This window comes from Salvelinus fontinalis, chromosome 11, assembly GCF_029448725.1.
Source record: "Salvelinus fontinalis isolate EN_2023a chromosome 11, ASM2944872v1, whole genome shotgun sequence".
Classification (NCBI taxonomy): Eukaryota; Metazoa; Chordata; class Actinopteri; order Salmoniformes; family Salmonidae; genus Salvelinus; species Salvelinus fontinalis.
In genome coordinates this window covers 42,985,982-43,012,948 of record NC_074675.1, presented here as the reverse complement: position 1 = coordinate 43,012,948, position 26,967 = coordinate 42,985,982, and the positions used below count along the sequence as shown (strand labels likewise).

General features: G+C 49.1%; 1 protein-coding gene across 13 annotated transcripts in view; it reads left to right on the top strand.

Annotated features, from left to right (window-relative positions):
* LOC129865745 (peroxisome proliferator-activated receptor gamma coactivator 1-alpha-like) overlaps positions 1-26,967 on the top strand; it is a 480,196-nt gene that overhangs the window by 434,766 nt on the left and 18,463 nt on the right. For 6 of the 13 annotated variants that reach the window (XM_055938738.1, XM_055938735.1, XM_055938736.1 and 3 more), the window contains 5 exons: positions 14,651-14,845; positions 15,930-16,052; positions 17,003-18,311; positions 22,689-22,734; positions 24,118-24,191. In XM_055938738.1, the coding sequence (XP_055794713.1) occupies positions 14,651-14,845; positions 15,930-16,052; positions 17,003-18,311; positions 22,689-22,734; positions 24,118-24,191 (1,747 nt within the window). The remainder of the gene's footprint in view (positions 1-14,650; positions 14,846-15,929; positions 16,053-17,002; positions 18,312-22,688; positions 22,735-24,117; positions 24,192-26,967) is intronic. The other 7 variants (XM_055938740.1, XM_055938741.1, XM_055938743.1 and 4 more) reach the window with 2 other exon arrangements.

The following is a 26,967-nucleotide window of genomic DNA, read 5'->3' as shown; positions in this document are numbered from 1 at the left end:
ATACACATGGTTAGCAGATGTTAATGCGAGTGTAGTGAAATGCTTGTGCTTCTAGTTCCGACCATGCAGTAATATCTAACAAGTAATCAAACATTTCCATCTTCACTGTCACTTTCCAACCTTGTTGAGCATGGCTCGTTGTCAGGCTCAAAAAGCCTCAGATTTGTCCGGATGGCCCCCAATTTTTCAACCCTTGTATTGGTCAGCCTGTTGCGTGCTTTGGTGTGTGTGTTCCCAAACAAGGACCAGTTGCGCTCTGAGGTGGCTGATGTTGGTGGGATTTGGAGGATAATGGAGGCAACAGGGGAAAGAGCCTCAGATCCACAAAGTCCCTTCCACCAGGTGGCTGATGAGATGTGTTGGCAAGACTGCCATATTGCATCTCCATCCAGAAGCCCTTGCTTGGAAGTGTACTTCGCCAGACTGCCAAGAACCATGCCCTCATCCAAGTCAAGGTTGCGAGACACGGTAGTGATGACACCATAGGCCTTGTTGATCTCTGCCCCAGATAGGATGCTCTTGCCAGCGTACTTGGGGCTCAACATGTACGCTGCGGTCTGTATGGGCTTCAGGCAGACGTCTTCATGCTTTTTTATGTATTTCAGAACTGCAGTTTCCTCTGCTTGGAGCAACAGTGACGTGGGCAGGGCAGTACGGATTTCTTCTCTTACATCTGCAAGCGGAATCTGAACATCAGACAGGATGGGATTGTCTCCCTCAATCCGTGCAATGGCTACTGCTATAGATTTCAAGAGTTTCAGGCTGCTTACCACTCTCTCCCAAAATACATCATCCAGTACGATCCTCTTGTTGGTGCTGTCCATATCGGCAGACTGTGATATGGCCATTTCTTGGAGAGACTCCTTCCCCTCCAGGAGACTGTGAAACATGATGACAACACCACCCCAACGGGTGTTGCTGGGCAGCTTCAATGTGGTACTCTTATTCTTCTCACTTTGCTTGGTGAGGTAGATTGCTGCTATAACTTGATGACGCTTCACATACCTAACCATTTCCTTGGCTCTCTTGTAGAGTGTATCCATGGTTTTATGTGCCACGATGTCCTTGAGGAGCAGATTCAATGCAAGAGCTGCACAACCAATGGGTGTGCTGTGAGGGTAGGACTCCTCCACTTTAGACCAAGCAGCCTTCATGTTCGCAGCATTGTCTGTCACCAGTGCAAATACCTTCTGTGGTCCAAGGTCATTGATGATTGCCTTCAGCTCATCTGCAGTATAGAGACCGGTGTGTCTGTTGTCCCTTGTGTCTGTGCCCTTGTAGAATATTGGTTGAGGGGTGGAGATGATGTAGTTAATTATTCCTTGCCCAAAAACATTCACCCACCCATCAGAGATGATTGCAATACAGTCTTCTTTCTCTATCATTTGCTTGACCTTCACTTGAACTCTGTTGAACTCTGCATCCAGCAAATGAGTAGATAAAGCATGTCTGGTTGCAGGGGTGTATGCTGGGCGAATCTCTTCCAATACACATTGCCTGTGAGCATCAGAGGTGAACCAGTTGCATACACAGCTCGAGCAGGACATTCATCAGCATTTCTCTTGCGTTCCTCCATTGAGTCAACAAAAACTTCTGATTCCAGGAGGACCATGAGCTGTGTCTATCGATAAGGTGTCTGAGTCATCATTTTCACCTCAAATACAAGTAGAGGGACTTTTGTGTGTGGGGGCGTATTTGAACTGTGTGTGGGGGGGGGGTGTATTTTAACTGTGTGTGTGGGGGGGGGGGGGGTGTATTTTAACTGTGTGGGGGGGGTGTATTTTTTATAAGTGTGTGGGGGGAGGGGTGTATTTTAACTGTGTGTGTGTGTGAGGGGGTGTATTTTATCTCTGTGTGGGGGGGGGGGTGTATTTTATCTGTGTGGGTGAGGGTGTATTTTATCTGTGGGAGGGGGTTATCTGTGTGGGTGGGGGTGTATTTTATCTGTGTGGGTGGGGGTGTATTTTATCTGTGTGTGTGGGGGGGGGGGTATTTATCTGTGTGTGGGTGGGGGTGTATTTTATCTGTGTGTGTGTGGGGTGTATATTATCTCTGTGTGTGTGGGGGGGGGATGTATGTTATCTGTGTGGGTGAGGGTGTATTTTATCTGTGTGTGTGGGGGGGGGGGTGAATTTGATCTGTGTGTGTGTGTGTGGGGGGGGGGTGTATTTTAACTGTGTGTGTGTGGGGGGGTGTATTTTAACTGTGTGTGTGGGGGGGAGGGGTGTATTTTATCTGTGGGGGTGTGTGGGTGGGGGTGTATTTTATCTGTGTGTGTGTGTGTAGGGGGGGGTGTATTTTATCTGTGTGGGTGAAGGTGTATTTTGTGTGTGTGGGGGGGGGGTATTTTATCTGTGTGTGGGGGGGTGTATTTTATCTGTGTTGGTGAGGGTTTATTTTATCTGTGTGTGTGTGGGGTGGGGGTGTATTTATCTGTGTGGGTGGGGGTGTATTTTATCTGTGTGTGGGGTGGGGTGTATTTTATCTGTGTGTGTGGGGTGGGGGTGTATTTTATCTGTGTACGTGTGGGGTGTATTTTATCTCTGTGCGTGTGGGGGCGGATGTATGTTATCTGTGTGGGTGAGGGTGTATTTTATCTGTGTGTGTGGGGGGGGGGTGAATTTTATCTGTGTGTGTGTGTGGGGGGGTGTAATTTATCGGTGTGCGTGAGTGTGTATTTTATCTGTGTGTGTGTATGGAGGGGGTGTATTTTATCTGTGTGTGTGTGGGTGAGGGTGTATTTTATCTGTGTGGGGTGGGGGTGCATTTTATCTGTGTATGTGTGTGTGGGAGGGGTGTATTCTATCTGTGTATGTGTGTATGGGGGGGGTGTATTTTATCTGTGTGTTTGGGGGGTGTATTTTATCTGTGTGGGTGAGGGTGTATTTTATCTGTGTGGGGTGGGGGTGCATTTTATCTGTGTATGTGTGTGTGGGAGGGGTGTATTCTATCTGTGTATGTGTGTGTGGGAGGGGTGTATTTTATCTGTGGGAGGGGTGTATTTTATCTGTGTGTGTGTGTGGGAGGGGTGTATTTTATCTGTGTATGTGTGTGTGGGAGGGGTGTATTTTATCTGTGTATGTGTGTGTAGGAGGGGTGTATTTTATCTGTGTATAGGAGGGGTGTATTTTATCTGTGTGTATGGGAGGGTGTATTTTATCTGTGTGTGGGGGGGTGCATTTTATCTGTGTGCATGGGGGGGTGTATTTTATCTGTGTGTGGGGGGGTGTATTTTATCTGTGTGTATGGGGGGGGTGTATTTTATCTGTGTGTGGGGGGGTGCATTTTATCTGTGTGTATGGGGGGGTGTATTTTATCTGTGTGTGGGGGGGGTGTATTTTATCTGTGTGTATGGGGGGGGTGTATTTTATCTGTGTGTGGGGGGGTGTATTTTATCTGTGTGTATGGGGGGGGTGTATTTTATCTGTGTGTGGGGGGGGTGTATTTTATCTGTGTGTGTGTGTGTGTGTTGTTCTAAGAGTGAGACTAAGGAGTAAAGTTGTCAGGCTGTTGCTGCACTAAATAGACACTGACACTTCCTCCAGCTATACCAATAGCTAGTGTGTGTGGTGTGTGAGCCCGAGCACGCACATGTGAGTGAGACAACTCAGAAAAATAGGGTTCCATTTGCATGTGATAAATGGCTAGACGCTGCACTTCCATAGTGTGTGTGTATCTGTGTGTGTATCTGTGTGTGTCTGTCTGTGTGTGTGTCTGTTGGTGGTTGCGTGGCTATTTTTAGTGCGAAGGGGTAATCTCTACTAAGAGCCTTTCAGGACCACTTCTGTTTAACCTGGCCGGAAATGCTTAGCCCCCCCCCCCCACCCCCCCCCCCCCCCCCCCCCCCCCCCCCCTCACCCACATATACACAGAGACCCAAACAGCAAGCCAAACCTTCCTGTATTATTTAATACTGTATTCTTTCAAGTGAGTGGGTGTAAGAACACTGGATTCCCGGAATGCTATTTATACACACACACACACTTATGCAATGGGCACGGAGCGAGAGAGAGATGGAAAGAGGGAGAGAGAGAAATAGGGGTAGAGAGAGAAAGTGAGAGAAATATGGAAAGAGAGAAGGGCAGAGAAAGAGAGAGAGAGAAATAGGGTCAGAGAGGGACAGAGAGATAGTGAGAGAAGTAGGGGTAGAGAGGGACCGAGAGATAGTGAGAGAAGTAGGGGTAGAGAGGGACAGAGAGATAGTGAGAGAAGTAGGGGTAGAGAGGGACAGAGAGATAGTGAGAGAAGTAGGGGTAGAGAGGGACCGAGAGATAGTGAGAGAAGTAGGGGTAGAGAGGGACAGAGAGATAGTGAGAGAAGTAGGGGTAGAGAGGGACAGAGAGATAGTGAGAGAAGTAGGGGTAGAGAGGGACAGAGAGATAGTGAGAGAAGTAGGGGTAGAGAGGGACAGAGAGATAGTGAGAGAAGTAGGGGTAGAGAGGGACAGAGAGATAGTGAGAGAAGTAGGGGTAGAGAGGGACAGATCTATAGTGAGAGAAGTAGGGGTAGAGAGGGACAGAGAGATAGTGAGAGAAGTAGGGGTAGAAAGGGACAGAGAGATAGTGAGAGAAGTAGGGGTAGAGAGGGACCGAGAGATAGTGAGAGAAGTAGGGGTAGAGAGGGACAGAGAGATAGTGAGAGAAGTAGGGGTAGAGAGGGACAGAGAGATAGTGAGAGAAGTAGGGTAGAGAGGGACAGAGAGATAGTGAGAGAAGTAGGGGTAGAGAGGGAAAGAGAGATAGTGAGAGAAGTAGGGGTAGAGAGGGACAGATCTATAGTGAGAGAAGTAGGGGTAGAGAGGGACAGAGATATAGTGAGAGAAGTAGGGGTAGAGAGGGACAGAGAGATAGTGAGAGAAGTAGGGGTAGAGAGGGACCGAGAGATAGTGAGAGAAGTAGGGGTAGAGAGGGACAGAGAGATAGTGAGAGAAGTAGGGGTAGAGAGGGACAGAGAGATAGTGAGAGAAGTAGGGGTAGAGAGGGAAAGAGAGATAGTGAGAGAAGTAGGGGTAGAGAGGGACAGATCTATAGTGAGAGAAGTAGGGGTAGAGAGGGACAGAGAGATAGTGAGAGAAGTAGGGGTAGAGAGGGACAGAGAGATAGTGAGAGAAGTAGGGGTAGAGAGGGACAGAGAGATAGTGAGAGAAGTAGGGGTAGAGAGGGACAGAGAGATAGTGAGAGAAGTAGGGGTAGAGAGGGACAGAGAGATAGTGAGAGAAGTAGGGTTAGAGAGGGACCGAGATATAGTGAGAGAAGTAGGGGTAGAGAGGGACCGAGATATAGTGAGAGAAGTAGGGGTAGAGAGGGACAGAGAGATAGTGAGAGAAGTAGGGGTAGAGAGGGACCGAGAGATAGTGAGAGAAGTAGGGGTAGAGAGGGACAGAGAGATAGTGAGAGAAGTAGGGGTAGAGAGGGACAGAGAGATAGTGAGAGAAGTAGGGGTAGAGAGGGAAAGAGAGATAGTGAGAGAAGTAGGGGTAGAGAGGGACAGATCTATAGTGAGAGAAGTAGGGGTAGAGAGGGACAGAGAGATAGTGAGAGAAGTAGGGGTAGAGAGGGACAGAGAGATAGTGAGAGAAGTAGGGGTAGAGAGGGACAGAGAGATAGTGAGAGCCAGTGAACAAAAGAAAGAAGCCGAGAGGGAGACCTTCAATCCATTGGTTCAGTGATTAGATGTGAAGCGCTATCAGTCCTGTGTGATATTCCACTTCCACTCTCCAGGAGAGGCATATCGATCAGAGGTGTGCAGCCCTCCCCAGACCAGCTCAGCCACCTTTAACTGAAGCTAGCATTTCTGCACTAGCGCTTATCACTAGCCTATAGCCAGCCCCTTGGCCCCTACTCCATAGAATAGGATGTCTTTGTCTGCACTGGAAATATACAATTGGCTTTATAGACCGGATTTAGTTTGTCTGTTCGTTCTCTTACAAAGTAGCTGGTCTTGCGTGTTGTTTTGCAGTGTCTCCTCTTCAAACTCTGTCCCAAACCTGGTCATTCCAGAATTACATTCAGATCAATAGAGCAATGCTAACCTTAGAGCATGCATATGGTTCCAGCTTGTGTTTTTCTATAATTGAACGTTTGGTCTCAGACAGGGCCTTAAATAGTTGAAGAAGCTCTTGAAGTAACTCCTTGCGCTTGAGAGAGTGGGATGACTCACATGGCTTGACAATCAGCACCACTGACAGACAGTAGGCTAGGGAGAAAGCTGTGGCACGGACATTCTCATGGTGTGTGTGTGTGTGTGTGTGTGTGTGTGTGTGTGTGTGTGTGTGTGTGTGTGTGTGTGTGTGTGTGTGTGTGAGTTGTTTGTCTGTGTGTGTGTGTGTGTGTGTGTGTGTGTGTGTGTGTGTGTGTGTGTGTGTGTGTGTGTGTGTGTGTGTGTGTTAATAGGAGATTAGCGTGTTCATTCTCACGGGCAGGAAGAACACACATTTGTTATGAAACGGTGTAATAACACATTCAGGGAATTAAGTGTTTGTCCTCTGTGAGTGCTGTTGACCTGATTATCTAGCTGTCTCGAACAATCGACTCTTTCCAGGAGAATCCGTTTTCCCAAAAAGTGCTAGCTCCAAATCCCTCCATCCCAGCTCCATTGCTCACAAAGTCCAGGCACGGACCAGGGTTACCTGCTGCAGCACCCCGACCTGAAACGGGGGGGGGGGGGGGGGGACAAAGCCACACCCATGCTCAGAAGTCAAGGTAAAAGATAATGTGTTTATTTAGTAATCAGCAAATAGCTTTAATGCAGTAGGTAAGTGCTGAGGTCTGTAAGCTTGATAAGATCATTTGCTTTCAGGTGTTATCTCCCCCCTGTATTGTACTCCGCGTAGAGTGTAAATTGAATAGGGTGACCTTTTGCCGCATAATCAAATTGACTGCATTTTCCAAAAAGATTTCTGTGGTTTCAATTACCATACATTTGTGATGTTGGGTCCATACTCTCCCCAACAAGCATACACATGACGCACACCCAAGCATACATAGAAACACACACACACACACACACACACACACACACACACACACACACACACACACACACACACACACACACACACACACACACAAGCATACATAGAAACACACACACACATTAGGCGCAGAAGTGTGCTTCCCTGCATAACAATATTTTCCTGTTTGCATCCCAGTACACAGCACTACTGTGTGATACAGTATCTGTCCACCCCATCCTTGCTCTCTCCTTGCTCTCTCCATCCTCCTCTGATAATACTGTGACAAATGAAAAGCCCTGCAGCCGTTGATGAGCTTGGCAGGGTCTGAAAGGTCAGGAGAGGGAGGGATGGATGGAGGGGTGGAGGGGGGCAGCGGATGTTATCCTTGGCCGTTTTGTGAGAAAAGGAGAGGCTTTGACCATTCTGCTCTCTCTCCTTGCAAATGTAGCAACAACCCCCCCCCCCCCCCCCCCCCAATTTGTGATGGTTTTGTTTGTTACACGCACGGCTGACGGTAACGGTTACCGACGTGGGCGAAGGAAACGTGACAATGTCCGTTTAACTGGATTGATGTCAGAGCAGCCCCTCCTCCACCCGTCTCTCTCTCCTTCTACTCACCATCTACGCGCCGACACGTACCAAGGGATGCTTAGCACTGCAAATTCATAGCTGCCTACTAAAGCAAACAGCTATTTGCATGTTATGAGAAAAAAGTCCGGAAAATATTCCCTAACTCACTCCCTGTATATCCAGTGGGATTTTTGATAAAAGCAACGCACTCGTGTCAGAATTCCCATTTCACCTAAGTAGGAACGCCAGCTCCTTCATTTCTTGCGTCGACCTGGCTAATACAGAAACAAATAACCCCCAGGCGACCACGGGGAAGAGCATTCCAACACTGTTATGGTGTATAATTACATTGGAGTAAAACAAGCCAGAAAACTCCATCTGTTGGAAAGAGGGGTAAAAAACGACAGCAGTTCTGCGTTAGGCCTTAGATATAGATTCTCCTGCTCACACTGTTAATATAAACCCCCCTCGGGGTTTGGCTTCAGCTCTTTGGTGATCGCAGGGCTCTCCTGAGCCCGTAACACTTGTGACTAAAAGCCTCTCCTTAGACTAGTGATTCTAGTACCTGGAGAGTTTCAGTTGTCGTCAGCAGCTGTGGTGGTGGGCGAACAAGTCCTCCTGGAGGGGAGGGGAGTTTGCTTTAAGCCTTCTGTTCCCCCTTGCTGGTGGTGTATCACCGTCCTTCCCTTCGTTTGTTGGTGTCCGACAGTCCATTCTCGTTCGACAACTAGCTGTTGTGTTTGTGTGTTTCTGTCATGGGTACACCTGCTTAGAGAATCCTGACCAAGGATTACATTTTATTTCATGCCTGCTGATGATGTTGTGGTGGTGGTGTATTTTTTGCTGACTCTCCTGACTTTTGACCCCCGAGGTACAACAGTACTGTACAACATGCAAGGCTGAAGTCTAAAAATGGCCATAAGGCGAGGTGGCGTCAGCAGATTTCCGAGACCTGGGCTTGTTTTACGTCAGGATTTCGGGTCAGGAATTGTGGCAGGAGTTCTGGAACTGTTGGTCAAAGACTGTCCGTCAACTTTTTACAAAGCAGAGTAGAGTTTCTTGGAAATACGTCTAGGTTTCTCTCAGAATCAGAGCGAGTTGTCAGGTTTGACGGTCTTCGACAGAGAATTGGTCACCGGAGGATTTTCTCCCTCTCTGTCTCTCTCTGTCTCTCTCTCTCTCTGTTCTCATCTGATAGCACTCTAACGGTCTAAATGGTTCCCAGGAGACACATCAGCGCTCCCTCCCTCGAACACTTCTCCCTCACATAGTCCGAGGCTTCATTGACATGTCGAATGTAGTTTCCACTGTAGAATATTCACACTGGTTCTCTATGGGAGTGACATCTGACAGAGAAAAATATCCTGTCTTTGACGTCACTCCTTGATGTGATGCAACTGAGAAACCGCGTGTGGGCCAAAAGTTCTGGTTTGGATCAAACGGTCAATGGTTATTGTACTACTGCAGGATCTCTAGTAGTACATTCCTAGGAGCTTAGGCAGGTATGGAGATGAGTCCTGTTGTTCATCAGGGTTGAGTATCGGTCTGCACGACCCACAGTGCTGCTGTTGACCACTCTTGTCTGTGTTCAGAGAGTATTGGTCTGCACGACCCACAGTGCTGCTGTTGACCACTCTTATCTGTGTTCAGAGAGTATTGGTCTGCACGACCCACAGTGCTGCTGTTGACCACTCTTATCTGTGTTCAGAGAGTATTGGTCTGCACGACCCACAGTGCTGCTGTTGACCACTCTTATCTGTGTTCAGAGAGTATTGGTCTGCACGACCCACAGTGCTGCTGTTGACCACTCTTATCTGTGTTCAGAGAGTATCGGTCTGCACGACCCACCTTGCTGCTGTTGACCACTCTTATCTGTGTTCAGAGAGTATCGGTCTGCACGACCCACCTTGCTGCTGTTGACCACTCTTATCTGTGTTCAGAGAGTATTGGTCTGCACGACCCACAGTGCTGCTGTTGACCACTCTTATCTGTGTTCAGAGAGTATCGGTCTGCACGACCCACCTTGCTGCTGTTGACCACTCTTGTCTGTGTTCAGAGAGGAACCCAGACACCTCAAGGAATTACACGTTTACTGCTGGGTAAATGGGCTGTGTGTGTGTGCGCGCGCTTGTGTGTGTGTGTGTGTGCGCGTGCATGTATTTGTGTGTGCGTGGAGCAGGGGCGATAGTCTTGTCTTGGCTCACGACCATTTGAAGGTGTTGACCGATGCCACGCAGTGAGCCTTATGTCCAAAGCAAGCAGAACCCAGTCTCTTCTAGCCTGAAGGATCGTTTGCTTGGAAAATGGGCTTTGAATAATCCAACGCACTGTTGACTCCCATAGCCAGATGGTCAAAGGAGACCAGCCTTCAACTCTGGCATGGCCTTGATCAATTTGACACTTTTAACATGTAGTTTTATGTTTCGAAGAACTGAGATGAACAGTGCAGCCAGTCACACACATAGACATAGACACAACACAGACACATGTACACACATACCCGATCTATACAGCACAGTATTGTATTGTGTCAGTCCTATAGGTTACAATGTTCTTCTCTCTCACTCCCAGATAATGAGTGCTAAATGACTGGCCGTCTCTGGTGGCTGCATGATATGTCTATGCTCTGCATCATGCTGCACCTCTACTCCCCCCTTCCCTCCCTCTTCTCCCCCCCTCTCCCCCTTCCCTTCCCTCTCCCCTTCCCTCCCTCTTCTCCCCCCCTCTCCCCCTTCCCTTCCCTCCTCCCTTCTCTCTCCCCTTCCCTCCCTCTTCTCCCCCTTCCCTTCTCTCTCCCCTTCCCTCCCTCTTCTCCCCCTTCCCTTCCCTCCCCACTTCCCTCCCTTCTCTCCCCCCTCTCCACCTCTCCCCTTCCCTCCCCCCTTCCCTCCCTTCTCTCCCCCTTCCCTTCCCTCCCTTCTCTCCCCCCTCTCCCCTTCCCTCCCCCTCTCCCCTTCCCTCCCTTCTCTCCCCCTTCCCTTCCCCCACTTCCCTCCCTTCTCTCCCCCCTCTCCCCTTCCCTCCCCCCTCTCCCCCTTCCCTTCGCCCCTCTCCTGCCATATGTTGCGCCTGTGTGACCAGCCGTCGTGTCAGCTCCACTAACGCCTCAGCGGTGGCTGACTTTGATTCATGTTCTCTGAAATCTGGGGCAATAATACAGAATACATTATTTGTTTATGAAATCTAAATAAAATGTAATACCGCGTTGAGGCGACCCCCCCCCCCCCCCCCCCGTGTCTGATTGTGCTATGATTAGGTCTGGCTACTCGTTTAATATCGTCCGAGGGAAAGCCTTTGAAATTGTGAGAGAAATATACACTGAGTGTACAAAACATTAGGAACACCTTCCTAATATTGAGTTGCTCCACTCCCCCCTCAGAACAACCGGCGCATGGACTCTACAAGGTGTCAAAAGCGTTCCACAGGGATGCTGGCCCATGTTCCCTCCAATGCTTCCCACAGTTGAGTCAAGTTGGCTGGATGTCCTTTGGTTAGTGTACCATTCTTGATACACACAGGAAACTGTTGAGCTTGAAAAACCCAGCAGCGTTGCAGTTCTTGACACAAACCGGTGCGCCTGGCACCTACTACCATACACCGTTCAAAGGCACTTAAATATTTTGTCTTGCCCATTCAACCTCTGAATGGCACACATACACAATCCATGTCTCATTTGTCTCAAGACTTAAAAATCCTTCTTAAACCTGTCTCCTCCCCTTCATGTACACTGATTTAAGTTGATTTAACAGGAGACATCAATATGTTTTCTGTCTGAGTAGACTGGTCTCTTTTTTTTTATTTCTCCCTGTATTTGCGGAGCGAGTCTAAGCCGTACTTTCAGAACCAGATGACTCATTTAGAATGCAAGGGTTTTTCTTCTTCTCCCTGAGTGGCAGTTGTAACAGTTTCTGTCTCTCGTTGTAAGATCACAGCAGTGTAGGAGATGAACCCATGTCTTATTAAATGGTCAGGTTTGTAATTGCAGAAACATTGAATAGTGTTTTTTTGATTCCCGTCCTTCAAAAATGTAAAGACGCATTGCCGATGCCTACTTGAAATGTGATCCCCGGGACATTGCTCAGAGGCTACAAATCTTCAAGAAGCAATTCGTCGTTTTAATTTGGATTTCAAAAGTCAGAGTTCAAAAGTCTGTATTTACAACAAAAAAAAAACACATCCCGTTATCAGGGGCATGAGTTATATCTCTGGAACACAATGGCTCGGCGGAACTCAGTCAAAGAGTTAAAAGCAAGGACGGTTTCAAAGACAGCCCGTCTGATAACAAAGACCCTCACCTGATAATGAACGACTGCTGTGCTGCTTTTTTATCTCCAAAGTGAGAGGCAGAGGGATACGCGGGTAGGAGGGGGGGGGGGGGTTTCGGGGGGAGATGGAACGGCCCTACCGGCGCCTGCCATCATGCTTTATGGCTAATTGAAACGCTTGGAGTGAAACAGCCATGAATGGCACCCTTTAGAATTGAAGCTGGTTAATATATCGTGATCCTACATTTAGTCTTGGATGGTTAATATCTCTTTAATTGGGTGAGGTCCATTAACCGGGATGGGAGAGATGGTGCTCCCACCGAGGCCTTTTCCTTTGCCACACCCTTTTCAGTCTCTAAACAGCCACTGTGATAATCGATAAATGTGGACGAGGCCCGTCATTGGGTTGCCAGGTTAGCTCTGACGTCCTCCTCCTTTGGGGTTGCATAGCTTTTGGGTGGTGCCGAGTCAAGAGGTAGTGGATTGACTTTGGTCTAGTGAAGTGGCGTGAGGATAGTCTTAAGCTGGCGTGGCAAAGCTGGGCTTTGCTGGACAGGGGCTCTCTCAAGAGGAGAAGCACTTACTCAGGTCTCTTCTTTTTCCACAGCCCCTGAAAATCCTCTGACTGGCCTGGGATTCTCACCAGCCGGAGCTTTAGCAAGGCCTGTAGCATGACCGTCACGACTTGAGCTTTTACAAGTGTCCCTTTCACTGCATTACAGTCCTCTAGACTTTAGTAGGAGTTTTTCAAACTCTTTTTTTCAAACAGCGACCTGGATTCAAATACTATTTCAAATGTCTCAAATACTTTCACATACATTCAAAGTAACTATTCAGATATCTTTTATTTGAAAAGACATAGTTTAATATTTTCATGTATTTGGAAGTACACTTGGAAAGTACTTGACAATACTCAAATACACTGACTCAAATACACTCCCATGCATTTAACCCAGCTATTTGAAAGTAATATTTGAAATAAATGTTTGAAAATACTCTCAAAAACTATTTGGCACACCATTTTTTATTTTTTATTTTTTACAAATAACCATTGAAGTACTCAAGTAAAAGTACTTGTTTTGGGCTGTGTATTCGGAAATACTCAAATACACAGATTTGTTTTGTTGAAATACCAGATGCTCGAATACACATGTATTTGAACCCAGGTATGGATTTGCCACGGTCGCGTATTATCCAGAGTCAAACTTGAAAAATTCCTGGGACCACTCCCTGCCGATGAAGCTCAGTGGCGTGGTGAAATTTTACTGGCACTAGTTAAGATGGTGGTCTTGATTTCGCTGCCAAAACGTCTGCATAGATAGACTGGGAAAAGTGTGACCCTAGCCTTCCGTGAAAAGTTGTTCAAGTTTAACCCAAACAGATGCTTCTCCATTAAAGCCTCGTTTTGAGATAATCTGAAATGATCCCAGTCACAATTTTCCAGCTGAGGAGCGAGTGTTAGGTTCTAAGAAAAGTCTCTGTCTGTATCAACTGTTATTACCCACCCGCTTAGCGCTCGGCTAATAAAGTGGGATGTCTGAAAACTGGGAACGACAACATAGGTTCCGGCACAGTGGATTGAAGCTCTTTGCAAGTAATTAAACAGCATGGTACCTCATCGAGAGCAATTTCCTGCAAACCATTTACTGCCAGTGCTGGCGTGGCCCCAGTCACCGTTTTGTTATCTCTGTGAAATATGTCACTTTTATGTTGTTAGAGGATGAATATCATATGAAAGAGCATTGTATTCACATTCTCCTCCCTGTCAGATGGCTAACACAAATGCTTAGGCTATCTGTGTCATCTAAGCAAGAAAAGGGAGGGAGAAAAATGACATGTCCACTATCTCGGAAACTCCAAAGCTTCTCCTGTCTAGAGCTATCCACGGCGGTGTGTAATCGTAGGAAACTCCGAGGGGTTGAATGGGAGCAAGCGGCCTGGAGTAATTGTCTGCATGTGGGAGCCAAGCCTGAGCAGGCCAGCGGCGCTATCTTTAGGGATGGTTCCCCTTTGGCGCGATGATCGCTGCACGCTATCGGCGAGCGATGTTAATCCTGCCATGTGATATAAAAGGATTTGTTCTTTTTCTTATTGGCGACTCGCTGTTTAACTTTTTCCCGGTTCCCCTGGGCTTTGGTCCTGGAACTTCCAGTGCCTGTTGTCTCCCCCCTCCATAATCCTCTGTCTCTCTCACCTCCCCTGTCGATGCTAGGCACCCCACATCTCTCCCTCTCCGTCTCATTTGCTCCCTCTCTCATTATGTCACCCCTTTAAGTGGGAAACAGCTGCAGCAAACTCACAACATCCCCTCCCCCCGCACATGCTTCTCGACGAACGGCAGTTCTCTTTTCCCGACACTCAAAAATATCAGATTAATTTAGCATTAGCAGGCGGTAATTCGCCTTATCGGAGGATGTCTTGCAAACATCTTGTCGACAAGTCGATCGTTCCCTTTTCTGAGGGGAGAGTTGGGGGATTGAGGCGACTCAACTTCCCTCCCCCCTAGATACTTTGCTGTGTGTCAGCCTTGTTAATGGATTTCTTGGGGGAGTATTATTTTTGGTCCGGTAAGCTGCATGCTTAAAAAATGAGTGACAGGGCTGACTCTCATGCACACAGAGAGCGAATGTTGTTTTTAAAAAGATAGGACTGCTGAAAAGAGCCGCTCTGCTGCAAAACTCTCCTACTCTATGAACAATAGAAGCATGTAAACACCCACCCTCCCAACCCCCTCTGCAAAGAGAAGACGTATTGCTCAAGCAACTTCTCCAAACTAAAATGTCCTATTTCTCCCTCCCGCTCTCTCTTTCCATCTCTCTCCCTCCCTTTCTCTCTCTCTCTCTTCTCTTCCCCTCCCAAGAAGATAGATGAGGAAAATGAGGCCAATTTGCTGGCAGTGCTTACAGAAACCCTGGACAGCATCCCAGTGGACGAGGACGGATTGCCTTCGTTCGAGGCCCTGGCAGATGGGGACGTGACCAATGCCAGTGACCAGAGCTGTCCCTCCACCCCCGACGGCTCGCCGCGCACCCCCGAACCAGAGGAACCCTCCCTGGTAAGACTCTGTACCACGACCTCTCTTTTTTCCCTACCTCCACCACAACCACCACCCAATTCCCCACCATCCACGACCATAAACCCTCATCCCCCAGCACAGACCCTTCGCTCCAGCCCCTTTCCTGGGGCCACCGCCGACACCAGATAAGGCACTGCGAGCGAAGCAGGCCAGTGACCAAAAGCGTCTGTGTGCCTTGCAGCCCCCCCCCCCCCCCCCGAGCATGTCTGTGTGCCTTGCAGCCCCCCCCCCCCCCCCCGTGCATGTCTGTGTGCCTTGCAGCCCCCCGCCCCCCCCCCCCCCCCGTGCATGTCTGTGCTCCTTGCAGCCCCCACCCCCCCCCCTGAGCATGTCTGTGTGCCTTGCAGCCCCCCCCCCCCCCCCCGTGCATGTCTGTGTGCTGAGCTGACCATGATGCAGATGCCTGGATGAAAGAGAAAATCTAATGCCTCAGTGTTCGCTGTGAGGTGTTAATTACATTGTGGCGTACGAGCAGCGCCAATGTAATGAAACATGCACAGCGGTGGGTCTGTTATGGTCGACATTATGCCACGGGGCCTTGAAATCAAGCTAGGGATGAAAAATGAAATCCATCTCACCTCATATAACGACAGTGGCATAATTTATTCGATTAGGCCTTTCCTGAGGGGGCTTTACCTGCAATGTTGTTTATGTTGTTGAGTCATAGTCCGTGTATTTAATGCCACCCCTCCCCATTGTTTTGTGAATCACACTAGTAAAGCACGGCCATTGTGTTCCCCAAAACACCTGCCATGGAAAGACAGGTTTCCTCTTTGACTTGTCCTTTTAGCACGGTAAACAACGAGGTGAAAGGCCTCTATTGATAGGCGGCAATGCGTTCGTCTTCATACCCTTTCTGTGTTTCTGTACACTGAGATGAATCAAACATCCTCAGTCACACATTTACAAAAGCATTGACTATCTCTCTCTGATTGTTTAACTGAGTGAAATTAGGACATTTCAGAGGCAGCGTTTGGGTGAACTCTAACTCTGTTCACCCCTTTTTTCTCTATTCGTTCCTCTTCCTCCCCTTTCTTCCCTGTTCTGTTTGGGTCTTTTGCAGCTGAAGAAGCTCCTTCTGGCGCCCGCCAACTCCCAGCTCAGCTATAATCAATACATAGGTGACAAGGCACAAAACCATGCAGCCAGCAACCACCGCATCAGACCACCAGCTGCTGTTGTCAAGGTAGCTACCCAGTCGCGCCATTGGTTCACTTCAAATGCACCGCTTCCGTGGGCCACTCCATGTTTGTTTACCATCTCAGTTCTTCTTTTTGTATTTTTTAGCCTTGGAAGATGTTAAACTTCTGTTCCACTGTACCCTCCTGGGGGCCATCTCGTAATGAAAACAGCCTGATTGCCTGTTCGGCTTTCCAGGCCAGGCATCGGGACTGTTGTCTCATTAGCTAAAGCACTTATCCCCCCTCCCTTGTAACGGTGTCTGTGGAAAATCAAACGTTGACAAGCGGTAAGATTGATGCCGCTAGATCTAGATTTAAATATCTAGTCATACAGTCTTGATGTTGTTACCCTTTCTTACCATTACTGTTCTGTAGAGCGAAAGGGTTTCTTTTGAGATAATCTAGTATTTCGCTGGGTTTAAGTATAATGGGCACAGGAATGCCAATTAAATGAAGTAGGTGGTTCCAGTATTTTGCTACTTGCCGCATTTCATTGGAACATGATGAATGCGCTTGAAGATTAGATTTTTATTTAGTACGATAGCACATAAATAATGCGTTTGTTTACTCTTCCTTGTTTGGAAAAACGTATGAATACATGCCTGAATATACGTCCCTCAGTGCTTAAAAAAACTTAATTTGGAATGCGTTGCTAGCATTGTTGTCTGGTAAACAGTGCATACACACAGCTTACACATCTCTGAAAAGTCTATTTTTAAACCGTACTTTTGACATCAATTTCTGGAGCACGGTGCTTGGAAGGCTCCCTGAGGACAGAGCTGCTGCGGTGGTGCTCGGGGGCCACGCAATTAAGATGATGGGCGGGCGGCGCTCCCACCACCGCCTCCCAGACAGTTGGGCGACCCGCTATGCTGAGACTCACTCTCTCTCTTCCACTCTCTTTCTTCCTCTCTTTTTCTTTCTCTTTCTTTTGTCTTTCTACATCCCCCTGCAGACGGAGAACTCCTGGAACAGCAAGCCGAGGGGGGGCTGTCCGCAGCAGAGCCGTCTAGTGAGGCGCCCGTGCACCGAGCTGCTCAAGTACTTGACCGCCACCGACGACATCCTCCTCCAGACCAAAGCCGGCGAAGCCAAGAGCGCCTGGGGGGGCGGCGGCAAAGACAAGGGCGGCCTGCTGGGCGCCTCGTCCTCTTCCTCCTCACCATCCTCCACCACTTCCTTCTCCTCCCTCTCCTCCTCCTCCTCCTCGATTGCCTCCAAGAAGAAGTCGTCCTCGTCGTCTGTCGTGTCACAGCAGCAGCAGCAGCAGCCACATCACCAGCGAGGTGAGAGCCGGGCTGCTGGCGAGTGTAGTGTGGCTGGTGTGGGGGCTGGGAAGTGGCGTCGCTGCGCTCATGGGGCTGGTGGCACTGAGGGACAGTCCGAACCCGCGGTGGCACCCGCTCCTGTCCCACAGGCACGTAGGAACGACAGCGTCCATGCCTGCCCCAAACTGGAGCGCAGGCCGTCCAGTGAAGAAGGAAGGCCGCCAGGTCCGCAGCCTGCGGTGGACGCGGGCCGCCTGGCAGCCGCTAGGTTCATTAGGTACATGCATTCTTATTCTCTCCCTCCTAGAGAGACGGGTCAGACAGGCAGCTGTGGGCGTTGCCGTAAGGCGGGCGCTGCCACTCAGGCAATTGAGTGTTGGGGCAGGCATGACCGCGGTGCAGCGGGGCACATCGCAGTGACCGTTAAGAAAAGAGAGGAGGAGCCAGGGCATCCATTGCTTAGTCAGCTGCTGACCTCCAAGCAGAGGCCCGCCCGCTATCAGGCCCACTTGTTCCCGCCCACTACTACCCCTCAGCCTTGCAAGAGCAGTTCTTCAAGAATGAGCTCGGGAGTCCTGGAGAGGGATGAGTGTCCCAGCCAGGCTATTGAGGTGGAGAAGGAGCACAGAGGGACTGTCAATTTCAATCCCGGCAGATGGGGTCTCAGACAGGCCAAGGAGCCTGATTCGGACCCCCTGTTGGCCGAGAGCTTAGGCTTAGGCAGCTGGGTTAGCCAGCCAGACCAGGGGCTAGATTTGGGGCTGGGGCTGGGGCTGGGCTGGCTGGAGGTTGGCCTGGTGGAGCAGGCTGACTGTTTCGGGGAGGATGTTCACGATGATGATGCCATAGGCAGCCCCATGGCGCTCTCATGGGGCCTGCCAAGCCCATTCTTCCCAGATTCTAGAAATCCAGACCCCACTCCCTCCGTCACACAGCAGCACCTACACATGCAGGCAGTCTGCAGGCACCCCGAGGACCAGAGCCTCCCGTTGTTAGGTAATCATCGCTGCATCCCTGCCCTCTCTCTCTTCTCCTTCTCCTGCTTTAACAACTTCCCAGTTTGACTACACACTAACCCCAATGCTAATTTGACGCTATCACTCTGAGTACAAAAAATAAATTGCTTGGTGCACCATCTATTCCAAAAGGCATTCTTTAGAATTGGTACAGACCCTTGCCTCAAGATTGACTTAACGGGGAGGTGGGAGAGGGGTAGTAGCCTGTTATGTTTTGATACAGTATGGCATTTGTTAAATCAACCACTATCTGGCTGGATCAAGCGGAGGTGCTGAATGTCTACCTAGCTACTCTGGGCAGGGCACTGCCCTAATGTCTTAATTGTCTGACTGAGCGACACTCTTTAACTGCATTTGGAGACAGCCAGAGCCTCAGGCAACTGCACAAGCTTCCTTGACTCTCCTTTCTTCCTCTGCTTTTGGATCCAAATGCATGCAACAATTACTTCATTAGCCGCTACCACCATTACCACCTCCCATTATCCACTACTACCACCTCCCATTAGCCGCTACCACCACTACCACCTCCCATTATCCCACACCACCACCTCCCATTAGCCGCTACCTCCACCACCACCTCCCATTAGCCGCTACCACTACTACCACCTCCCATTATCCACTACCTCCACCACCACCTCCCATTATCCACTACCTCCACCACCACCTCCCATTATCCACTACCACCACCACCACCTCCCATTATCCACTACCTCCACCACCACCTCCCATTATCCACTACCACCACCATCACCTCCCCCCATTAGCCACTACGAGCACCACCACCTCTCATTAGCCGCTACCTCCACCACCACCTCCCATTATCCACTACCACCACCACCACCTCCCATTATCCACTACCACCACCATCACCTCCCCCCATTAGCCACTACGAGCACCACCACCTCTCATTAGCCGCTACCTCCACCACCACCTCCCATTAGCCGCTACCTCCACCACCACCTCCCATTATCCACTACCACCACCACCACCTCTCATTAGCCACTACCTCCACCACCACCTCCCATTAGCCGCTACCTCCACCGCCACCTCCCATTAACCGCTACCACCACCACCACCTCCCATTAGCCGCTACCTCCACCACCACCTCTCATTAGCCGCTACCTCCACCACCACCTCTCATTAGCCGCTACCACCACCATCACCTCCCATTATCCACTACCACCACCATCACCTCCCCCCATTAGCCACTACGAGCACCACCACCTCTCATTAGCCGCTACCTCCACCACCACCTCCCATTATCCACTACCTCCACCACCACCTCCCATTATCCACTACCACCACCATCACCTCCCCCCATTAGCCACTACGAGCACCACCACCTCTCATTAGCCGCTACCTCCACCACCACCTCCCATTATCCGCTACCTCCACCACCACCTCCCATTATCCACTACCACCACCACCACCTCTCATTAGCCACTACCTCCACCACCACCTCCCATTAGCCGCTACCTCCACCGCCACCTCCCATTAACCGCTACCACCACCACCACCTCCCATTAGCCGCTACCTCCACCACCACCTCCCATTAGCCGCTACCTCCACCACCACCTCTCATTAGCCGCTACCACCACCATCACCTCCCATTATCCACTACCACCACCACCACCTCCCATTATCCACTACCACCACCATCACCTCCCCCCATTAGCCACTACGAGCACCACCACCTCCCATTAGCCGCTACCTCCACAACCACCTCTCATTAGCCGCTACCTCCACCACCACCTCCCATTATCCACTACCACCACCATCACCTCCCCCCATTAGCCACTACGAGCACCACCACCTCTCATTAGCCGCTACCTCCACCACCACCTCCCATTATCCACTACCACCACCACCACCTCCCATTATCCACTACCACCACCATCACCTCCCCCCATTAGCCACTACGAGCACCACCACCTCTCATTAGCCGCTACCTCCACCACCACCTCCCATTATCCACTACCTCCACCACCACCTCTCATTAGCCGCTACCTCCACCACCACCTCCCATTATCCACTACCACCACCATCACCTCCCATTAGCCGCTACCTCCACCACCACCTCTCATTAGCCACTACCTCCACCATCACCTCCCATTAGCCACTACCTCCACCACCACCTCCCATTATCCACTACCACCACCACCACCTCTCATTAGCCACTACCTCCACCACCACCTCCCATTAGCCGCTACCTCCACCGCCACCTCCCATTAACCGCTACCACCACCACCACCTCCCATTAGCCGCTACCTCCACCACCACCTCCCATTAGCCGCTCCCTCCACCACCACCTCTCATTAGCCGCTACCACCACCATCACCTCCCATTATCCACTACCACCACCACCACCTCCCATTATCCACTACCTCCACCATCACCTCCCCCCATTAGCCACTACGAGCACCACCACCTCTCATTAGCCGCTACCTCCACCACCACCTCCCATTATCCACTACCTCCACCACCACCTCCCATTATCCACTACCACCACCATCACCTCCCCCCATTAGCCACTACGAGCACCACCACCTCTCATTAGCCGCTACCTCCACCACCACCTCCCATTATCCACTACCACCACCACCACCTCTCATTATCCACTACCACCACCACCACCTCCCATTAGCCGCTACCTCCACCACCACCTCCCATTAGCCGCTACCTCCACCACCACCTCTCATTAGCCGCTACCACCACCATCACCTCCCATTATCCACTACCACCACCACCACCTCCCATTATCCACTACCACCACCATCACCTCCCCCCATTAGCCACTACGAGCACCACCACCTCCCATTAGCCGCTACCTCCACCACCACCTCTCATTAGCCGCTACCTCCACCACCACCTCCCATTAGCCGCTACCACCACCACCTCCCATTAGCCACTACGAGCACCACCACCTCCCATTAGCCGCTACCTCCACCACCACCTCCCATTAGCCGCTACCTCCACCACCACCTCCCATTAGCCGCTACCTCCACCACCTCCCATTAGCCGCTACCACCACCACCTCCCATTAGCCACTACGAGCACCACCACCTCCCATTAGCCGCTACCTCCACCACCACCTCTCATTAGCCGCTACCTCCACCGCCACCTCCCATTAACCGCTATCTCCACCACCACCTCTCATTAGCCGCTACCTCCACCACCACCTCTCATTAGCCGCTACCTCCACCACCACCTCCCATTAGCCGCTACCACCACCACCTCCCATTAGCCACTACGAGCACCACCACCTCCCATTAGCCGCTACCTCCACCACCACCTCCCATTAGCCACTACGAGCACCACCATCTCCCATTAGCCGCTACCTCCACCACCACCTCCCATTACCCGCTATCTCCACCACTACCTCCCATTAGCCACTACCACCACGACCACCTCCCATTAGCCGCTACCTCCACCACCGCCTCTCATTAGCCGCTACCTCCACCACTACCTCCCATTAGCCACTACCACCACGACCACCTCCCATTAGCCGCTACCTCCACCACCACCTCCCATTAGCCGCAACCACCACCACTACCTCCCATTAGCCACTACCACCACGACCACCTCCCATTAGCCGCTACCTCCACCACCACCTCTCATTAGCCGCTACCTCCACCACCACCTCCCATTAGCCACTACAAGCACCACCACCTCCCATTAGCCGCTACCACCACCTCCCCTTAGCCGCTACCACCACCTCCCATTAGCCGCTACCACCACCTCCCATTAGCCACTACCACCACCACCACCTCCCATTAGCCACTACCACCACCTCCCATTAGTCACCACCACCACCACCTCCCATTAGCCGCAACCACCACCACTACCTCCCATTAGCCACTACCACCACCACCACCACCTCCCATTAGCCACTACCACCACCACTACCTCCCATTAGCCACTACCACCACCCCCCATTAGCCGCAACCACCACCACTACCTCCCATTAGCCACTACGACCACTACCCTCTCCCATTAGCCACTACAACCGCCACCTCCCATTGCCATGTGTGCTGTTTGTGCCGTCGTCTCGTTAGTTTTTTTGAGTGGGATATCTGTGTCAAACTCTGTACTCTGTACACTTGCCAATTCCATCACTTCGTCCTCACAAAGTCAACAGTGAACAAAATTGAACAAAAATGACAGATGTTGGTTTTTTGCTCTTGTAAATCAATAGCAAGAGAGCATTATGCTAACCGTACTGGGTTGGGTTTTGGAATGCTGCCTTCTGTTAATGTGCCAATCTGAGATTGATTTGCAGATGTGGACCTGATCTCTCTTGCCTCAACTTGTTATCTATCTAGTTAAATAATTACCCATGTTCCTTTGTGTTCTGCAGCCAAACCAACCACCTTGCCACTTCCTTTGACCCCAGAGTCTCCAAAGTAAGTGCAATAGTTTTTCAACATTCTACAACGAGCACACGAAACTAGACAAAATAACAAAGATACACTACATGACCAAAAGTATGTGGATGCCTGCTTGTCGAACATCTCATTACAAAATCATGGGCATTAATATGGAGTTGGTCCTCCTTTTGCTGCTATAACAGCCTCCAATCTTCTGGGAAGGCGTTCCACTAGATGTTGGAATATTGCTGCAGGGACTTACTTCCATTCAGCCACAAGAGCATTAGTGAGGTCGGGCACTGATGTTGGGCGATTATGCTTGATCGCCCAACATCAGTCGGCGTTCCAATCATCCCACAGGTGTTCGATGGGGTTGAGGTCAATTTCTTCAACAAACCATTTCTGTATGGTCCTCGCTTTGTGCACGGGGGCATTGTCATGCTGGAACAGGAAAGGGCCTTCACCAAACTGTTGCCAAGAAGTTGGAAACACAGAATTGTCTAGAGTGTCATTGTATGCTGTAGCGTTAAGATTTCCCTTCACTGGAACTAAGGGGCCTAGCCCAAACCATGAAAAACACCCCCAGACCATTATTCCTCCTCCACCAAACTTTACAGTTGGCATTGTTGCATTGTGGCAGGTAGTGTTCTCCTGGCATCCGACAAACCCAGATTCGTACATCGGACTGCCAGATGGTGAAGCGTGATCACTCCAGAGAACGCTTTTCCACTGCTCCAGAGTCCAATGGCGGCGAGCTGTACACCACTCCAACCAACGCTTGGCATTGCGCAGGGTGATCTTAGGCTTGTGTGTCACTGCTCGGCTATGGAAAGCCATTTAATGAAGCTCCCGACGAACAGTTCTTGTGCTGACGTGAGCTTTCAGAGGCAGGTTGGAACTCTGTAGTGAGTGTTGCAACCGAGGACAGACAATTTTTCATCACTCTGCAGTCTCGTTCTGTGAGCTTGTGTGGCCTACCACCTCGTGGCTGAGCCGTTGTTGCTCCTTGACATTAGCACTTTACAATAACAGCACTTACAGTTGACCGGGGCAGCTCTAGCAGGGCAGAAATTTTACGATCTGAGGTGGCATCCTATGACGGTGCCTACGTTGAAAGTCACTGAGCTCTTCGGTAAGGCCATTCTACTGCCTTTGTTATTTATGGAGATTGCATGGCTGTGTGCTCGATTTTATACACCTGTCAGTAGCAGGTGTGGCTGAAATAGCCGAATCCACTAATTTGAAGGGGTATCCACATACTTTTGTATATTTAGTGTAAATCAAAAGACAAATAATTTGCACCAACATGAGGCATTTTGTTAACTCTCATTTCCATTTCTAAGATCACAAAGGCCTTTATTAATGTCACATTTTCCCACGTGGAGTAAAACGGTGTGTTCAATCTCTTTTGTCTTTCAGTGACCACAAGGGATCACCGTTTGAGAACAAAACCATTGAACGCACATTGAGTGTGGAGATCTCTGGAACCCCAGGTAAGAATGTGTTTTCAGTGAATTGATGAATAAGGGCTTGATGCAAATTACAGAGTAGCTCACCTTGCTTTGTAATGGCATAATGGTAAACCTAAGCTCTCTCCCTAAGCCAGTTAGGGGTTACATTCCAGTCACTACCCCAGGGCTTTTCACACCATCTTGATAGTTCCATAAAAGTTCAGAGTTCAAGGTGAAGGACTAGGACACAGGGTGACATGTTTTATATGCCTCACTGTTGATTAAGAGATCCAATCTCCTTTGGGTTTATTAGACAGATCCCCCCCCCCCCCTTCTCTGTGAAGAGTTAATATGCTGCCACTCTTCTCTCTCTCTCTCTCTCTCTCTCTCGCTCTCTCTCTCTCGCTCTCTCTCTCTCTCGCTCACTCTCTCTCTCGCTCACTCTCTCATATGCCAGGATCTTAATGCCCTTTGACTGCAATGCTCACTTAACCAACACATCACCGGCAAGCTGATGTGGCATTATTATTGTTTTAATTGGTTTAGCCACATAATTCGGTTTGACCGATATTATCTGTCTCTTTCTTTTCCTCCGACAGTCTGGTAATTTGATTAGAGACATGTAAGGTATTCTCCCATTTTAAGGGTCTGTATTTATGGGAAGGATGCACTTTTCCAAATGGGGTCAACGCAGGGGGATTTTAATATTATTATTGTCATTATCCCTGTATATTATATACTTATTCATTAAGTACGTCGGTGAGAAGCTATAGGCAAAAGGTAATTAAAAGCCAGATGAAGTGAATGTCAGGCAAATCTAAAACACCAGGCTTCAGCAGTTCCTCTCTCTCTCTCTCTCTCTCTCTCTCCCTCTCTCTCTTCTCTCTCTCTTCTCTCTCTCTGTGTCTCTCTCTCTCTGTCTCTCTCTCTCTCTCTCTCTCTGTCTCTCTCTCTCTCTTTTTCTCTCTCTGTGAATTATGCAGGTAATTATTTCAGTGTCCTCCCTCCCAACCCCCCCCCCCCCACTCCTTCCCTGAGATGAATCATCCTAGGTCAATAAAAGCAAAATGGCGGCCCTTTTCTTCTCCTTCACAATGTGACGCGTCAATGGGCCTTTTGGTATTCATTTGCTAGCGGATAAAATAAATGGCCCTCGATGTAACACACCTGACTCGCCTCCTAGACTCAAGGTGGTGTTTTGTTTGGGAACGAGGCCCAATAGGAATGAATTATCTGGAATCTCTTTAGAGTCGGGAGGGGGTAGATTTGTGGGACACCAAAGCCCCAGGGGGTTCCTCCAGTTGACCACGCTCCGCTTGCCATTTAATCCTGTGTGTACATAAGCGTCAGAGGTTAGAGGGGACACCCATAGGGAATTAAGAGCTTTGGAGCAATCAAACACTGTTAATATTTCTTTATTTTTTACTGCTTCTGACCTCGGGGTTAAATCCAGTCCCATTCTCCTCGTCTCCCTGTGTTCCTGCTCCAGCCATAGTTAATAAAGGCAAACTCTGACTCCACTGCCCTTTGCAGATTTGGGATTAGATATTAGGGGAAAAGCCATTAGAAGAAAACGCTAATGATACTGAGCCCCTTACGTTTTAGGATTAGTCTAGTCCCGTGTGGCAGGCGATTCAGGAACGCCAGATATGGAGAAACAGGGGGAATGAAATCTTTGTGATCCCTTGAGTTAATGTGTCCTCAGCAGACCCGTTCCAGTAGATCTGGAGATGATGCTTCTTTAATTGATAACCAGGTGGAGTTAAGACAAAGGGGGAAGGACAACCCTCAGGTGGAAGTAGGTCAGTGCTTCAATCGGACACGGAATCTTCCGTGGCACGTTTAAAGATACAAAATGTCACTTTTTGGGCGGCCCGACCAAATTCACATAGAAATGTGAGTTATAGATCTTTCATTCCCGTTGAAACAAGTCTAAGAAGCGATAGATATGTTCTATGTGCGCTATATCTATTGCTTCCCATTCTTAAGTAACATTTTTGCCTCTTTTACTTTTGGTTTTGTACACCAGCTTCAAACACAACATTTTTTTTTATTATGTAAAGCATATATCACAGCGGTTTAGAATGGTACAATGATTCTCTACACTATGACCGTTTGGCTTGTCACATCAACTGAAATTAGGGGAACTATTAGAATACATTTTTTCAACCATGGTGGAGCTATTTCTGCATAGTGCATCTTTAAGGAGAGACACTTGTCGGTCTTTATGTAGTACAATAATAGGTTAGCATTTCAGTTCTAAACTTTTCCATGACATGGGGGTCGGTCGTGAATTGCAGTGACATTTGCACTTTAAATGAGAAATCGTTACACATCATACATGCTTTTGTTTATATTGTCAATGATACAACATAATGTCCTTTATACTGCAAATCTTTGTTGATGCAGTGTTTAATGTACTTAGGGTAAGCAAATTGGCTTTGTCCCAGTAGTAATGTGTAGAGTTGTACTGACATGTTTTGGGGATTTAGAGATATGTATCTATTATTTTGAATGCTAGAAAGTGAAAAAAATGATTTTAGTATATTGTATAGATCAATAAAAACAAAGGCTATTAAAATACCTTTTTGTACTAGGATAATGTCTGCCCCTCAGTTGTATATCATTTGGTGTTACCACCTTGTACATCTCTCATTACAAAGATGGTGTTATGATGCAATTCATCTTACTGTTGTACATTGCAATGTGTCACTATTATTGCATCTGTCCCAACTCAAATAAATTAAATTAAATGAATACACATCAAGTAACTGAAGCAAGCAGTAAAATTAGTTTTCAAAAATTGGTAAAAATACAG